This window comes from Bubalus kerabau, chromosome 4 (genome assembly GCF_029407905.1).
Source record: "Bubalus kerabau isolate K-KA32 ecotype Philippines breed swamp buffalo chromosome 4, PCC_UOA_SB_1v2, whole genome shotgun sequence".
NCBI lineage: Eukaryota > Metazoa > Chordata > Mammalia > Artiodactyla > Bovidae > Bubalus > Bubalus kerabau.
The window spans coordinates 27,769,859-27,787,262 of record NC_073627.1 but is presented as its reverse complement, the minus strand read 5'-3'; the positions used below and the strand labels follow the sequence as shown (position 1 = coordinate 27,787,262).

The 17,404-nt window shown below is 58.8% G+C and overlaps 1 protein-coding gene across 2 annotated transcripts; it reads left to right on the top strand.

Annotated features, from left to right (window-relative positions):
- Positions 1-319: 319 nt before the first annotated feature.
- PPP1R9B (protein phosphatase 1 regulatory subunit 9B) lies at positions 320-16,611 on the top strand. 2 transcript variants are annotated; one of them, XR_008712988.1, is made up of 11 exons: positions 320-2,184; positions 5,968-6,100; positions 7,380-7,500; positions 9,353-9,457; positions 10,483-10,618; positions 11,180-11,332; positions 11,443-11,496; positions 11,591-11,616; positions 14,164-14,393; positions 14,721-14,817; positions 14,992-16,611. XR_008712988.1 is itself a non-coding variant. In XM_055576176.1 (10 exons), the coding sequence occupies exons 1-10, from the start codon at positions 814-816 to the stop codon at positions 15,043-15,045; spliced, it is 2,454 nt and encodes an 817-aa protein (XP_055432151.1). In that variant the 5' UTR covers positions 320-813; the 3' UTR covers positions 15,046-16,611. The 2 variants fall into 2 exon arrangements, 1 of the variants encoding a protein (XP_055432151.1); XM_055576176.1 differs by lacking the exon at positions 11,591-11,616.
- The last annotated feature ends 793 nt before the right edge of the window (positions 16,612-17,404 follow it).

The following is a 17,404-nucleotide window of genomic DNA, read 5'->3' as shown; positions in this document are numbered from 1 at the left end:
GGGTGAGGTTATATATGTTGTGGAAAGCTACAGTCAGAGGCTGGGATGGAAGTGTTGAAGAAGACCGGCCAACCTCTGGGGTCAGTGGAAGGCTATAGCGAGGGCCGGTAGGGGAGGAGTATACACTGGGGCGGAGGGGAAGGGGAGGGCTCACAGGCTCCGGTCCCGGAAATCCGATCCCTTTAGGACCCAGAGATGCCAGTCCCCCAGCGGCGGCGGCGAGAAGGGCAGCCGCTTGGTCTCCGGCAGCCGCCGCTCGGGCAGAGCCAGAGAAAGACCGAGGCTCGGGGCGCGGGGGGGAGGGAGGGAGGGAGGGTGGCGCGGCGGCAGAGCGGCCCGGGCCGGCCGAGCAGCTATGGGCGCCCGGGTGCCGGGCCCCTGGAGAGCCAAGGCCCCCGGCCGGGGTGGGGGGTGCCGGGTCTACCAGCCCCGCTGACACCACCTCGGACGATGTGAGCGGGCGCCTCCGCTGCTGCAGGGCAAGCGGTCCCACCGGCTCCGAGCGCCGCTTTTCTAATTTGGGTGGGGGCGACCATACCAGGCCGCTCGGGCTTTGGTAGAAGGGCGGGCTGTCTTTGGTAGCTTGGTTGGGGGAGGCGATCCACACAGGGCGCTCGGAGGTTTTTTTTTTTTCCTTTTTTTTTTTAAAGCGAGGTTAACTGTTTTGGGCAGCTTGGTTTTGGGGGGAGGCTTTAAAAAGGCCTTTCGGGGTTCCTTTTCTCTGGGGGAGGGGGCGGTGGTCCCGACTTGGCCCGCCGCCTGTTGGAAGGGGGGAGCGGGAAGCGTTGGGATGCGAACCCGGCTCCCCCCACTATGATGAAGACGGAGCCACGGGGGCCTGGGGGTCCCCTCCGGAGCGCCTCCCCGCACCGCAGCGCCTACGAGGCGGGCATCCAGGCTCTGAAACCGCCCGACGCGCCCGGGCCCGACGAGGCACCCAAGGCAGCCCACCACAAGAAATATGGCTCCAACGTCCATCGCATCAAAAGTATGTTCCTGCAGATGGGCACGACGGCAGGCGCGCCGGGCGATGCGGGCGGCGGCGCGGGCCCCACCGAGGCCCTGCGGGCGCCCGAGCGCGGCGTGCGCTTGTCGCTGCCGCGGGCCAGCAGCCTGAACGAGAACGTGGACCATAGCGCCCTGTTGAAGCTGGGCACCAGCGTATCGGAGCGCGTGAGCCGCTTCGACTCCAAGCCCGCGCCCTCCGCGCAGCCCGCGCCGCCGCCGCACCCGCCGTCCCGGCTGCAGGAGACGCGGAAGCTGTTCGAACGGAGCGCCCCTGCGGCCGCGGGCGGCGACAAGGAGGCCGCGGCGCGTCGGCTGCTGAGGCAGGAGCGCGCCGGCCTGCAGGACCGGAAGCTGGACGTCGTGGTGCGCTTCAACGGCAGCACCGAGGCGCTGGACAAGCTGGACGCCGACGCCGTGTCGCCGACGGTCAGCCAGCTAAGCGCTGTCTTTGAGAAGGCCGACTCGAGGACCGGCCTCCACCGCGGGCCCGGGCTGCCCAGGGTCGCGGCCGCCGGGACTCCCCAGGTCAACTCGAAGCTGGTCAGTAAGCGGTCCCGGGTGTTTCAGCCGCCCCCGCCGCCGCCCGCCCCGTCGGGGGATGCCCCAGCCGAGAAGGAGCGCGGCCCCGGAGGGCAGCAGCCCCCGCAACACCGAGTGGCCCCCGCCCGGCCGCCCCCCAAGCCCCGGGAGGTGCGCAAGATTAAGCCGGTGGAGGTGGAGGAGAGCGGGGAGTCGGAAGCCGAGGCAGCGCCCACAGAGGTGATCCAGGCGGAGGTGACAGTCCACGCTTCCCTGGAGAATGGCAGCGCCTTGGCAGCCACCGCTAGCCCGGCGCCTGAGGAGCAGAAGGCTCAGGCGGCTCCCGAGGAGGAGGCGGCGACCGTGGCGGTGCCTGAAAAGGGGGTGGGCAATGGCCGGGCCCCGGACGTGGCCCCCGAGGACGTAGACGAGTCCAAAAAGGAGGACTTCTCGGAGGCGGACTTGGTGGACGTGAGCGCCTACAGTGGGCTGGGGGAGGACTCTGGGGGCAGTGCCCTGGAGGAGGACGACGAAGAAGAGGAGGAGGGGGAGCCCCCGTACGAGCCCGAGTCGGGGTGCGTGGAGATCCCAGGGCTTTCGGAAGAAGAGGACCCGGCCCCGAGCCGAAAGATCCATTTCAGCACAGCGCCGATCCAAGTAAGTGAGCCCCCCTCCCCGCCCCCGCGCCGCCCCTGCCACGTGCGCGCAGTCGCCCCCGCCTGGCCAGCCAGCCGGCTTTGGCAGGCTGAGTCAGCCCTGTCACCCAGCCCCCTTCCCAGAAGTTACCTCCCTGAGGGGGGCGTGGGGGACTTCCAGCTGTTTGTCAGAGGGGGAGGATATTTAGGCCTGAGATGAGGTGGCCTGCCCTGACCTGCCCTCGGGTTCCTCTGCCTGCTGCCCCACCCTGCCCTGCGCCGGTCCTGGGACACCTGCTTTCCCTTCCTTTTCCAGACATTCTCCCTCCAGAGACTGCCAGAGGCCTGGGCTTAAGTGGTGGGAAGGTGTGTGTGTGTCTGTGTGTACCTGTGACCTCAGAAGAGCACCCCCACTTTGGTCCTTACTGTGCTGTAGATCGGAGGGGCACCCTTGCTTTCCTCCTGCAGCAGAGCTGCACACGGGGGTGGAGGAGCCAGAAACTTCCCAAAACAAAGGTGCAGCCCTTCCTTCAAACTGGCTGTAGCCCTCACCCCAACTTTGCAGAAGTGAAAGAGGGAAGCAGGTCTCTGAGGTTGAGCTGAGCTGGGACCATGTGACTGGGGGCCCTGTTCCCTGGGGTCTGTGCTGGGCCAGCTCCCGAGGTGGGGGTACAAGGTTACATAGGCAGGCACTTTCTGTGGTTTTTGAGGAGGCTAGGCCTTTAGCAGGGTATGGAGGAGGAGGGGGTGGGGCTGGGAAACTCCCAGGTGCCTGGCAGCAGCCTCCTGCTTTTGCTCTTGGTGTTTGCAGGCACCAAGCGCTCTTGCCTCATTCTCTGGATACCCTGAAAGGACAGAAGATCCTCCCTTTGGGGGGGCACACATACTATTGGTGATTGGTTTGTGGGTTGTGCCAGTGCCCTCAGATTCTCAGGAGAATGCTGGGAGAGATCCCTGGGAGAATTAAGAACCCCAGCCCCCAGTTTCCTGAGGCTTCCCTGGTGGCTCAGATGGTAGAGAATCCGCTTGCACTGCACTACCCTCTATTCTTGGCTGGCACATTCAGCTTAAAGACTTTTTCTCACCGCCCCAAGCTCAGCTGTGCCCAAGTCCAAGTCTGCTTTATGGGCCTGTCAAGGCCAAGGAAGGTTCAGCCTTTACCCCTCCCCAGTCAAACCCCCCTCTGTTTGATTGAAATTTCCATAACTCCTGGACACTGAAGCTGCCCATTTCCTCCCGCCTGCCCCAGCATTAACCTCTGTTCCTCTTCCACCTCCCACCCCAGAGGGCCTGGGAAGTGCAACTCCCCACTTAGGCCAGCCCTTTCCCCCAGGCTGTGACCTCACAAGCCTTTTTGCCTCTCCTCCTTTTCTGAAGAGCTGGGATCCTGGAGGCAGAGAACTGAAGGATATGGGGTGTTTCTTGGGACACTGAGGATGCACGTGGGGACCACTGAGGGGGTCAGGACACCCCACGGCCCTGCCACAGCAGTTCTCTGAGCTGCCTGATCCCCTCAGAGGTAGAGGTTGGTCTTTTAGTCCTAAGCCTCTGACTGTCTATATTTGACACCTTACCCTGATTTTTGGGTAAAAAATAGCACATGATTTGGAACAGTGCTCCCTGACTCCCTGGTGACAGTCGCTCGCCTGTGGTGTGCTGTGCCGCCTTTGTGTGTCTGACTTTTGACCTTGCTGGGGATGTCTTCCTCCCCACCCAGTTTTTCCCTCTCTCTGCCCCCACCCCTGCATTGATACTAAGTCCGGGGTCTTGTGCCCCTTGGATGACCCAATTGTTGGCCACAATACAGAGGCTTCTGCTGAGGACAGAAACCTCAATTCTAGATAGTTATCTGGAGAGGGGGACTGGATCCAGGGCCCTCGGATAGGCTGGACACATGGAGGTGGGCAGTGTGAATGGTGGTCTGAGGCCTCTGACCCTCCGGCCTGGGTTTCCTGCAGGGGGCAGAATTTAATAATCTGAGAAAAGAGGGGAGGACAAAGCCCAGAACAGGCTAGGAGGGTGTTTTGGAGGTCACAGTGTGTGTCTGTGTGTACTTGTGGTGGGGAGGAGTTTGGTTGACCCAGGCTACCACATAGACTGAGGGATGAAGAGACCCTCTCTGCTGGGATAGAGGGTGAGGGTCAAGGGACTGGGATGCAGAAGTGGGCCAAAGCCAGTTTGCCAGATCTAGGCGCATGGCAGCCCTGTCCTGGGGCTTGGGACCTATGTACAATGGGGACAAAGTCCCAGTGACCTACCCACCAGTCTCATCCCACCCTGCTATGGGCTAGCTCCCATGACCTTGGACAGTGGGTCTAGCATCTTGCACTGTATGTGGACTTAGGTGGCCCATTTCTCCCAGGAGCTTGGGGCTACTGGCCAGATGTCAAGAGGGCAGTCTGACTGCTGCACCATTGACAAAGAACTCTAAGGGTTTGCACTCTTTCTCTGATGCTGTAAAGTTGAGGGCAGTGAGTTAAATGACCATGTAGGCCCCTCCCAGCTAGGAGCCCCCTTGTGGGAGCCATGGTGCTTCGGGGGTGACACTAAACTGAGGCTGGGGCACAAGAGCTGCTGGCCTGGGTGCCCGTAGTGCCTGCTTCTGGAGGAGAGGGACCCTGGCAGGGGCCTCAGGGAGACCGTGTCCCACTCCAGCTGCTCAGGCCTCAGGCCCAGCCATCTGATAGAGCTGCTGCTACCCTTCATTGCCCCCACTTGGCTCCAAGTGGTGCCAACCTGTCGCTGCAGGCAGTGAAACAGGAACATGTCATGATGCTCCAAATGGTGCTCATTAACCTCCCACCAGGAGCACCCCGCCTGGACCCAGACTTAGGCACTCCTGCAGAGCCCTTGTCCTACCTTCTCCGCTCTTTGGAGGAGGGTCAGGCTGGGGATTCCCCTTTCTGCTGAGCCAGCAGAGGGGTTCAGAGAACAATAAGGCCAGGTTCACTGTGGACAGTGTCAGAGGCTGCCACTTGCCTGCTCTCCTTGCTTTCTGCAGGGTATTGCGCCCAGGACCTCTGCCCGGGCCTCCTAGTGCCCTGGGGATAAGCGGGGTACCTCAGAGAGCTGCAGTTCAGAAGGGAGCTTGAGGTCTGGCCATGTGGCCAAGGCCATAGGGGCCCCTCAAGAGGAGGGCCTGCCCATTCTCCGTGGGGGGGACCAGTGGTCCTTCTGCCTCTCTCCTCCACCCTGGCCGCTTCAGGTCCAGGCTAGCTGGGTCCTGGTGCCTGCTTCCTCTTTCTACCCTTCTCTCTCCTCCCCTTTCCCCCCCCCACCCCCGCACCGCCGTGTCTCACACCCGCTCCCCCCTCCCCATCTGGCATCCTCCCGCATCTCCTCCACTCCTTATCCCTCCTCCTCTTCCCCTCTGCTACTCAGTGTGTTCCTTCCTCTCTCCTGCCGTCTGTGTCCACCCTCGTCTTTGGGATGGGGACTGTCTGTTGGTCTCTCTCTGATCTGGGAACCTGGGTTCATGAGTATGACAGTTTCTCCAGCATTGACCTTCCTTTCTTCTAACTGGCCGTGCTTGTGTGGTCAGGGCTGCAGGAGAGAGTCATGGCATGGATGTGGCAAGGCTGGGTCCCTTTCTACCTTGCTCCCTACCTCGGAACTAGAAGGGCCCCACTCTGAGCTGGGATCAGCATGGGCTGGGGAAGGCCTCACCTCAACCTGTCTGGGGGTGGGGGAGGCCTCTGGCAAGAGGGGAGCGCAGTGGCTGGCGCAGCCTGCCCCTTCAGCCTCCTCTCACTGGGTTAGCCCTTGCCCTACTATTGGCGCCTCTGACAAGCAGCCTCTCCCCCAGGTGTTCAGTACCTACTCCAACGAGGACTACGATCGTCGCAACGAGGACGTGGATCCCATGGCAGCCTCTGCTGAGTACGAGCTGGAGAAGCGGGTGGAGAGGTTGGAGCTGTTCCCTGTGGAGCTGGAGAAGGGTGAGCTGGGCCACTGGGCCTCTGCCTTGTGCCAACTTCTGCCCTGGGTGGATCCTCAGGGCTTCCACTGACATGTTCTGCTTCCTCTAACTGGGCCTCTGACAGCACCCCACAGCCACACAGACTCAGCCCAGCCCAAAGCCCCACCTTCACGCTGTCCCGCTGCACTCTGCTTCCGCAGTTGTCAGGCCCCGCGCGAGCACTGTGGGCTGGGTCCTGGGCTCTGCAGGCCAAGCCACAATGGAAGAGTGATGGAAGAGGGAGAGGGCAGGCATGGCTGGGACGCTCACACCTAAGTGCGTCCTTGGCACAGTGAGGGGGCCGGGAAAGGAAGGAGGGGCCGCTGTAAAAACATTTAACAGGAGACCTGACCAGACCTGGGGGGATCCCCAAGGAAAGAGACACTTGAGTTGAACTCTGAAGAGGAGATGAGGGGAGTCTGCAGAAAAGAGGAGAGAGACCTGGTAGACTCAGAGGGTGGGGGAGAAGGCTGCGCATACAAGACCTTGTTGACCACTTTTCTAAGATGGACTAGGAGTCTTGCAAGGTGTGAGAAAGGTATTCTAGAGAGTCTATACCAAGTTGTGCTGTGGGGCAAAGGGTTGTACATGGTTGGAGAGGGGCCCCTGTAGTGTGGACATGGTGATGGCCATGTGGGAAGGGGGTGGACTTGAGGGATTCTTGGAAGGTGGGATTGACAGGATTCGAGGGTTACTTGGCTTCCACAGAGGCTGCAGGGGGAGGGAGGAGTCCAGGTGACTCCCAGGCCCCGTGAAGGGGGGGCAGGCTGGGAAAGCCTATTTGTGGGGGAAGATCTCGTTCAGATGTCAGAGGCCCGTGAGACAGAGGGGAGCAGCTGTGGAGAGAGGAGTAGGTTTTGTGGGAGAGAAAAGCAGGAGGTCTTGAGTCACTGAGGCTGTGAGCAGGGATGAGATTGCTTAGGGAGGGGGACAATCAGCCCCCTCGTGGCTCCCCAACCCGTCCCCATGGCCACCACACACCTCATCTGCATACAGATAGTGCCCCTTCAGCACGTCCTGCTGCCCATCAGTTCTTTGGCTGGGGCAGAGGGCAGACAGTGACCCAAGAGCATCCTAGTTGGCTTGGCAAAGAGGGAGTGACAGAACCAGATGTGGGACATCCCCTCAGCATGGAGACTGCTTCTTGAGGTGAGGCCGTGCCCCATTGTGAGGGTTGGGGATGGGCCTCTCACTGTCCCTGGCAAATCCTCAACCCATCCTATCCCCCTACTGGCTTCTCATCACCCTCTGCTTCACAGACTCCGAGGGCCTGGGCATCAGCATCATTGGCATGGGGGCCGGGGCGGACATGGGCCTTGAGAAGCTGGGCATCTTCGTCAAGACTGTGACTGAGGGCGGCGCGGCCCATCGGGACGGCAGGTACCACCTCCCCTTCCCTTATCAGCCGTGGTCTGCGGGGCGGGTCACCGGGTGGGACACAGGCCAGTACCCGTGTGGGGCCCAGGTGTTCGTGGAGACCACTGTGCCTGTTGCTGGCCCGCTCCCCAGGGAGCAGTGAACAGCACAGACAGGGCCCTCGGCTTCGTGGCACTTGCGTGCTGTGTAGGTGTTGTGTTTCGGGCCATGGTGAGGAGAGCGTGGGTGCGGAGGCTCTGTGCCTAGTAGAGTACACATTGAGCTTTTTCATTTAGGAAATATTGAGCCTGTGACACTGTTGCAGGGCTGGTGCCAGGCCCTGGGAGTCAGTCATGAGGGCCTTGCCCTTAAGAAGCATGTAGTGTAGTAAGGCAGATGGACATTCAAGAGGGCACGCAGAAAATGGTGACATGGACAAAAGTACAGGGTGGCACTAAAGGCTACGTCAGGAGGGCTTGGCCTCTTTGGGTTTCAGGGAAGTCTTCCTGGAGGAAGTGACATTGGAGTTGAGACCTAAAGCATGAGCAGAAGTGGGGTGTGCAAAGTGTCCCAGGCAGGGCACCAAAAGCAGGCAGGTGTGGCTGAGCTAGAGACCACGGGATTCAGGTGTCTTACGGGGTTAGAAGAGCCCGTCGGGGTGCGCCCGGGAGGAGGCTGCTTCCTTGCCTACATGCTTATGTTTGGCCCCTGAGGCTGGAAGGTGTGAGTTCTGTGGGTCAGAGGGCTCAGGAAAGATCCCCTGGAGTTCTGGGCAGCCCAGTGAGCCCTTTGGAGCCTCCCCACTGTGTGTGAATTGCCGAGGGGGAGTGGGAACGGCTGTAGGGCACCCCCAGGCTGTAAGTTAAAGGTTAATATCAGGGTGCCTTGTGCTACCTCTAAGCCCAGACCCCTCCATGTGACAGAGTTGACTGTTTGTTCCTGTGAGGACTGGGGTCATGCTGCTAGAGGTGGAGTGGCCTCATTCAGGAAGCTTCTGTCTGCTGCAGCCCAGATGGCATGGCGGGCAGGGGTGGGAGTGAGCAGAAAAAGGAAGGTGACCACCCCTGCTCTTTTACTTATGCCCTCATTTGAACTTCCCAGAGCCTTTCCCATGGTTGCCTGTTGGCCGGTTGGGGAGTGTGTGTGTATGTGAGGGTGTCCCCATGTGGGGTGGGTGGTGGGGGCGAACTGTTGACAGGAGACCATTTCCTGCTTTTCTGTGTGGGAGCCCTGCGAGGAGGCCTGGCACTGAGGGGAGGTGGGAGTGGAGGATGGAGTTGGCCAGGTGTCCCTCCCGTGCTTCCATCCCCCTTGCGGTCAGGCTGGGCCACTCCCATCTCTCCTTGTGTGGGGAACAGGGCTCCCAGGGCCATAGCTGGAGCGTCCTGGGGGCTGTGCACAGGGGGGACTAACCCCGTGGGACTGTAGTGAACACAGATCTCGGGCATTTGAAAGAAATCTGTGGGCTCAGGTCTGTGCCGAATGGGTGTGTAAGAGGGCTGGCTGCATGTCACGTGTGTGCTAGAGGCCCTAGCTGGTGTGCATGGCCATGATGAACTCTGTGGATGCCACGCTGGTCTGTCGAGTGATGGAGGAAGGGACTGGTGTGTGATTGCCTTGGGAAGTGTGCTTGCCACCTTTCCTGGTTCCGGATGCCCGTGTCGGTTGTGCTTGTGTGGGTCTCACTGCCCATGCACCTGGCTGATACCTGATCCTCCGGCCTTGTGCCTCTTATGTAGGTAGACAAAGTACTGGGTTCCTGTGGGGACTGAGCCTTTAGTTTCTGATGGGAAGGGGGCCATGTCTACCCTAGCTCCACAGTTCCCCTCGGGATCCCCTAACCAATGTCACCTGCCTCCCCCTCGCTTGTCCCCAGGATCCAGGTGAACGATCTCCTGGTGGAGGTGGATGGAACGAGTCTGGTGGGAGTGACCCAGAGCTTTGCAGCCTCTGTGCTCCGGAATACCAAGGGCCGTGTGCGGTGAGGCCCAGGAGGGTGGGGGCGGTGGGGAGTGGGCGCAGACAGGAGGCTCAGCCCTCATCGGGCCACTTTGCCCGCCTGCCCACACCCAGTTGAGATCCTCTGTGGCCCAACTTATATAGACGTTTCCACTGTGGAAAGGAATTGCTATGTGCTTATCCGTTGCCCCGTCTCCCTTCATGTCTCCCGCCCCTGACCACTGCTGGCCACCAGCACTCAGGCTTCAGGCCTGTTGTCCACCATGCCTCCAAACTGGCCTCTTGGTCGTCTTCTTTCCCCCCTGTCTGTCCTGATTCATTCATTGAAGATCCCAAGATGTGCAGGAAGGATGCCATCCAGATCGGGGTTTATCCCTCCCTCCCTCTAGCCTGGTATAGTCTGAGGACTCTCCTCCTTGGGTCTGCCAACTGAAGAGGCTGGGTTAGAGGCTCCCTGTGTTCATCTCTGGCATAACATCCAGGGACAACTCCCCGCCCCCTCCAAAAGGGGCACTGCCCCCAGGAAAGGGTGGTAGAGAGAAACAGGATGTGGGTGGCCACGGAGAGGAGGGGCTGGTGCCTGGAAGTTCCACGATTTCCTTTCCATCCTAATCTCCAGTCGCCATCATCCCACCCCTTCCTGAAGCGCAAGGACTTGGAGAGCATATAAGACAGCCCTCCACAGCTCCAGGGTCAGCTTTGCCAGGCCCCTGCCTCATCGTCTCCCATGTGGTGAGGGAAGAGCTCCTACGCTAGCACCTCTGACCTCATGTCCCCAACAGCCTAGCCTAAAGTTTGGCTGACATCTCCCCATCCCCCGAACTGGCCAGGAGGGCTAATGAGTCTCTGCTACTCCTGGGAAAGAAACCCAATAAAGGCCCCCTGTTCCCCCATTCATTATTAACACTCTGCAGTCTCTGGACTCAGCCCTCTCATTTCACCTCCCCTGGGAGGACCTGGGTATTGAGAGGGGAGTACCAACGGGGAGGATGGTGGCATTTCCAGCTAAGGACAGAGAAAAAGGAGACAATGCTGGTGCCTCTGCAGGTTTATGATTGGCCGGGAGCGGCCCGGTGAGCAGAGTGAGGTGGCCCAGCTAATTCAGCAGACCCTGGAACAGGAGCGATGGCAGCGGGAGATGATGGAGCAGAGATACGCCCAGTACGGCGAGGATGACGAGGAGGTAGGGACTCCACTTGGCTGGGAGCGTCATCGTCCCCTGGTGGCCTGATGGAGCATTACAGCTGTCCCCTGCCTCTGCCACTTTCCCAGGCCTTGTGTAGAACCCAGAGCGCCACTCCTGTCCTGGGGGAGCCCCTAATCTGAGAAGCAATGCAGATCCCTCCCTTAAAGAATCTCTAGTCTGATGGAGGAATCACACCCTCTGTCTTCAGAAAGCCTTCCTGGTCCTACAAAGAAAACATAGTTCCCTCTAAGAGCCGCCACTCTGAGGGAGGAGACAGCTGTAGGCCTCAGGGGACCTGCCGCGTGAGGCGGGGAAAGCAAGGGCTGTTTCTTCAGGTCTTAGTCTTTTACGGGATAACTCCTGCCTTCAGGAGACTCTCCGGAAGTCACAAACCATGCCCCTGGTGTGGACCCCTGGCTGATGGACGAGGTCATGACCCACACCCCTGGGTCGCTTCCAGTCTGCCGTGGACTAACCACTGCTGGTCTCAGCCCTAGTCATCAGGGCTGGGGGAGGCTGGCGTGGGCAGGGGACACAGCCTCCTGTCCCCCTTCACAGACGGGAGAGTACGCCACCGACGAGGATGAGGAGCTGAGCCCCACGTTCCCAGGGGGCGAGATGGCCATCGAGGTGTTCGAGCTGGCAGAGAATGAGGATGCCCTGTCCCCGGTGGACATGGAGCCCGAGAAGCTGGTGCACAAGTTCAAGGAGGTACGCAGAGGGGCCCCTGGGCTGGTGGAGGGCAAGGGCAGGCTAGTTTTCAGTGCTGCAGCACTGCCTGCCCCAGCCAGAGCTGAGTGTCTGTGCCCTCGCCCCCACAGCTCCAGATTAAGCATGCTGTGACTGAGGCCGAGATCCAGCAGCTGAAGAGAAAGGTAAGAGCGGCGGGAAGTGGGGGAGGCTGAGGGCATGGGGGCGACAGTCTTCCACCCTCAGCTGTACATGTCGACCCTTGTCCACCACCCACAGGCGCACAGGAAACAAGCTGCTCTGAAGTAAGGGAGGCTAGTGGTAAGAGCTAGACCATCTCTCCACCACTCACTTGCTGCTCTGGGCCTCATTCTCCATAAAATGGTTTGATAATAGTACCAGGACCATAGGACCACTGTGAGAATAAAATAGAATAATACATGTAAGGTCTTTAGTACAGTGTCTGACACATAATAGTTGCTTAATAAAAAGTTGAGCTGTTAGCTGTCAGCCCTCTAATAGCTGAACGTGGATGTCTTCATGTTCACACAGTCCCACGCATGTCCTCTACATAAAAGCCTAGCATTTAGCCTAGCCTAAATGCAAACCACCCAGAGATCCAAACACCAGCCCAGATCTCAGGTACATGGTACCCACAGACCCACCCACCCAGACACCCACTCTGCTTAGACATAACATGAGGACAATGGACCCATGCTTCACAAGCAAGACTTTTGTGTCCGTCTGCTTAAGTGTCTGTCTGCTGTGAGATATAGGATGTTTCGTGGAACATGCACATTCTCTCAGATGCCATGTACAGATACTAGCACAAGCGTACTGGGTGCCAGCACCCTTACAGGCATAGATATTCAGACTTCTGAAGCACAGTCTGTGCATTAGGAGTCCCGGTCCTCATGGGGCTTCCAGTGTGGCAGGGAGAGGCAGAGGCACACAGGGGTTCTGCAGACATTGTGCACCCAGGCACACACAGGTGCATTCCCATATGTGGGCTTAGACCAACATGCCTGGAGACAGGAGAGTGTGAAGCTGAGCCCCAGAGGGAAGACAGGGTTTAGGTGACTGAGGCAGAGGAAGGGCATTTCTGGTGGGGAGACAAACGTGAGCTTGGAGGCTGGCTTTGGAAAGAGACCTGCAGGCTATGGCAGCCATTCCGGGGGCGGAGGGGAGTGGGAGGTAGAGCTGGATTGCCAGGATGGGCTGTAGCAGTATCCTGACTCCCCACTGAGGACTCCAGCCTGGATCCTGTGGCCATATGAGACCAGGAGGAGGAAGGTCACTACCCCCAAAGTGGGAGGCATGAGGGTGAGCAGGACTTGGAAACTGGTGAACCAGCTAGAGGCCCAAGTGGTGCCCTGGCAGGTATGAGCAGGGCTACCCAGGGCACAGGCAGAGGGTATGTATAGGAAGGACGGATTCGAGTTGCATTTCCCAGGTCGAGGTGACAGTTCATGTTCTTAGAGTAGGTGCAGAGCATAAAGGGAAGGAACAAGTCAAAGGTCTTTCAATTTATAAACACCTTTGGGCTTCCCTGGTGGCTCAGATGGTAAAAGAAAATGCCTGCAGTGTGGGAGACCTGGGTTTAATCCCTGGGTTGGGAAGATCCCCTGGAGAAGGGAATGGCTACCCACTCTAGTATTCTTGCCTGAGGCTACAGGCAAGAGTAGCCTGGCAGGCTACAGTCCATGGGTTCGCAAAGAGTCAGACACGACTGAGCAGCTTTCACTTTCTTTCTAGGTGTGTGGCACCATCCAGTTCATGTGATGGGCAAAAGCACTTGATCCTTGGCCTGTGTGGCTTAGAGTCCGCACACCAACATTTGTATATAGAAGCTGACACAGGCTTTATAGGAGAGGACAGGGTCCCTGAACTCCTAGAGCTGGTGGAACCTGATGAAGCTGAAATGTGTGGGGGGCTGTGCTGTCAGAGAGAATCACAGGAGACTTCTGGGGAAGTGAAATACTGAGCTCAGCTGAAGGCTGAGCTAGTGGGAAATGATGAGGTAGTGGGAAGGTAGATGGGAGCATTCCAGGCACAGGGAACAGCGAGGCGAAGCACTGCAGCAAGAGGGAACGTAGGTCCAAGGATGTGCAGGAAGGCCTGTGTAGCTGGGACACAGAGGGCAAGGGGTGTTTGCAGCCAGCAAGGTTGGAGGGGCAGTCAGGGGCTTGAAGCTCAGCACTGGGGTGGCAGTGAGATGATGGCACCTTTGGACGGAGGTGGGCTAGTCAGAAAAGGAATAAGTTTGTGTGGGTGGGGCCAAGTTTGGGGCAGGGTGCCTCTGAGGAACCCGAAGTAAAGTTGGGCTGGAGATTTGTGGCTCAGTGCTCAGAGGTGGTGAAGAAAGTGAGTACAGAGGGAACAGAGGCCCTATGACTGGGCTGTGGAGCTAGGAGGTCTGCACTGGGGTGGCACGGGCACTAGGCAAGCAGCCAGGACTGTTTAGTAAGCTGCAGAAGCCAGGGCTACAGAGAGGGAACAGAGGGCAGTGGTGCCCTGTTCTCACCCATCTACCATCACACTGTGTAGCCTTTGTGAGCTTGGCAAGGCAGGAATCAGTCCCACTTTACAGATGGGAGGAGTGCAGCTTAAGACAAAAGTGGCCTTACCCCAAGTCACGGAGATAGTCAGTGATGAACGCGGGCGGCCTGCCTTCTAGGAGTGTAGCACGTGTTAGGGCTCCTGGCTGGGACAGATGGGGTCCTCCCTCTCCGAGTTTCAGTTCCCAGACTTAGCCAAGGAGAGTCAGTAGTTGGGGGGCAGTGGGCTCCACATCTGCGGGAATCATCCAGAGACTGTCGTCCCCACCAACCCAGGGCTGTTCTTCCTCTCAGCTGCAGAGTCTGGAGCAGGAGAAGGGGCGGTGGCGGGTGGAGAAGGCCCAGCTGGAGCAGAGCGTGGAGGAGAACAAGGAGCGCATGGAAAAACTGGAGGGCTACTGGGGTGAGGCCCAGAGCCTGTGCCAGGCTGTGGATGAGCACCTGCGGGAGACCCAGGCCCAGTACCAGGCCTTGGAGCGCAAATATAGCAAGGCCAAGCGCCTCATCAAAGACTACCAGCAGAAGTACGTGTGGGGGCTGGGAGCCCTGGACCTCAGGAGGATGGAGAGGCCTGTGGTGGGGCCTTCCCACCCCAGTCAAGTAGGGGGGCCAGGAGCGCAGAAGTTGGAGGGTCCTTTTGGGGGGGTACCTGCCTTCGTAATGACTGGGTGCCAGAGCCAACAAGCCAGGCCCCAGAGGCTTTGGGAAGGCTAGGGATCTCCAGACCTGAGAACAAGGAGTGGGCAAGAGCTGCCCAGGTGGAGCCAAGGACAGGGCTGAAGACCCTGAGACTCTCTGAATGGAAGCCAGACCACACAGCCTTACCCACTCTGTCCCCCACTGATTCCCAGGGAGATTGAGTTTCTGAAAAAGGAGACAGCACAGCGCCGGGTTCTGGAGGAGTCAGAGCTGGCGAGGAAGGAGGAGATGGACAAGCTCCTGGACAAGGTAGGCCCGGGATGCCCCAGGGGCAGGAGGGAGCAGCAGGTCAGTCACCCTGTGGATCCTGGAGGGAGAGGAGTCGTGGCTGGGAGCTCAGGGTCATGTCCCCAGGAGGGGGGCAGGCGGGGCAGGGCCCGAGTCCAGTGCTCAGTCCTGATGCCCTCTCCCACTTTTTTTCAGATCTCAGAACTGGAAGGAAACCTGCAAACACTGAGGAATTCCAATTCTACTTAACAGGAATCATTCCTTAACCGGACAATAATTAATCCCCTCCCATTGTCCTCCCTCCCCTGTCCTCAATACTTGACCCCGCCCCCTATCAGCCTGGGGACAGGTGCCCCGACTTGCCCACGCCTCCACCCCACCTCACCCAGCTTCAGGGACCAGAGGGCCCACATCATATAGGCCCCTTAAGGTGGCCCAGGCAGACCGGTGGCTGGAAGGATGGCCTCCTTGCCCATGGGGCTGGGGCACAGAGGCCATGGAATGCCAGGGGCTGGCCTGGGTGGTGGATGAACACAAGGACCTGCAGACCAAACTGCCAGATTTTACGGCCTCCAGCCTTTGTCTCTGGACTGGAACGGGGCTGGGGGCTCTCCCAGCATCTCACCACCTGGAGGCTGCCTCCTGATCACGGAGCTCCTAGGTGGTCCCTGGGCCTCTTGACTTGAGATTCTACCGTCTTGGCCCTTCCCTCCTCCCCTATCATTGTGCTGTTCTGTTGCATTCTTATCCTCCTGCTGGGAAGGGTTGTCTCCACACCTCCTCCCATCCTTGTCCACCCTCCCAGGAGGGATAGAGTCCACTCAGAGCCTGGAGGCTGGGCCTGACCCTGCACTGATTTCTCATGAATCCTTCATGAAAAGGGGAGAGTCCAGGACATGTGGTGTCCAGCTCCCCCTTCTCCTGGGGCAGCAGCCCTCAATTTCTCCTTGTGCCTCCCCTCCCCCAGGTGCCAAATAGCCATAACCTCCTCCTGGAACCGTTCTGCGGCCTCTTTGGGGTCCAGGTTTCCTGGCCAAGCCTGGCAATGCAAGGGAGGAGAAGAGGTCAGTTTAGAGGGCCTGGTTTTAGGCAAGGGGAACATTTCTTACTGGAGAGCCAAGTCCCGTCCTGCCCTACACAGGGCCACACCTGGAAGCCTTGTACTAACATCACAGAGATTCAGCCTCACCCCACCCACACCCACAGTTTTCCAGTGTTTTGACTGGAGGGCAAAATTTTACTACTTTTCTTCTTTTTGGAGACCAGGGCTGCGCTGCTAGCAGCCTGCTTTCTAAGTGAAATCGACTCTGTTTCCCCACTTTAACCCCAAATCGGGGCTTGGACCAAGGGAGGTGAGACCCCTACCCCAGGTCCCCTCCCCTTTCAGAAACCATCTCATTTTTGCCTCCTTCTCATGCCCCTGCCTCAGCCTGGGTTTTTGTTCTTTTTTAAAAAAAAAACAACCCCTGTACCATCCGTTTTGGCTTCCCCTCGTCCCCTGTAAATAGGCCATGCCATCAATCAGTATTTCTCAGCAATCTGTTCCTGCCCCCAGATGTGCGCCTACCCCCTGAAAGAGCTGGCTATCTCAGTGCCTGGGCCCGTGCAATTCACCTCCTCGGCCTCAGCAGACGGAGGGGGCGGGGCCAGGGGCGGGGCTGTTGGGGGCTTCCGGTTTCTCCGGCCGAGGGCCACCCTAGCCCCGCCTTTTGCAGGACTGCGTCTCTGTATATAATATATATATGTATGTATTGTTCCCGGTTTTGTACGGATCATGCCCTCTGTCAGGTCACCCCCATAAAAGCAGTCCCCAGAGCTTTGCCGCCTGGTTTCTTGATTTGCGGGAGGGGGTATGGGATGCCAGTCTGCGTCAGGTGGTCTGCCAGTGCTACCTCTAACCCTGAGGAGCTTTATGAGAACCCTTATTCTTGCAAACTCCATTTGCCACCCCCGCTCCCATCCCTTCTGGGCAGGGCTGGGATTTCTAGAGCGTTCCTTAGGCTCATCACTCAGCTCTTACAAGGCCTCCAATGGAATTCAGAGGATGAGTTAGATACGGTAATGGAGATACCCAACCCCTACTCTCCCACTAGGCACCCTGTAGAAGGTACGGGAAAGATTAAAGGTGGCGGTGGTAGCTGGGGATGGGAAATGTAAGTCAGAGCAGTTTTGTGCCCAGGGTCCTAGAGAATCCCTCTGGGGTTGGCCAGAGAGAACTAGCCCTCTATCCTGCCAGCAGCTCGGGTTGCTAACTCACCAATTCTAATACCAATGGGTCCAGGAGTCCAGATGCCAGGGTTCCAAAGACAAGTCCCAAAGAGAGATGAGGGCAGGGGGCCCACCCCCAACACCAGCCTTTCTTGTTTTGGGAAGCTGTGTGCTATATGTGAAAAAACTGAACCACAAGGCACTTGTGTTCAGTGCCCTGGCCCCCAGAAAGATTCTCACAAACCTGTCTGCCCTAAAGAATGGAAGTCCCAAAATTAGGACCCTTCAGGATCACCTTGGTGGGTCCCTGATAAACCTCAACCAGAACTCCCAGTTGTAGTCAGCTCCTGTGTTGGCCACTCCCCCTTCTGGATGGCTCTGTCACACAAGTCTCCATATC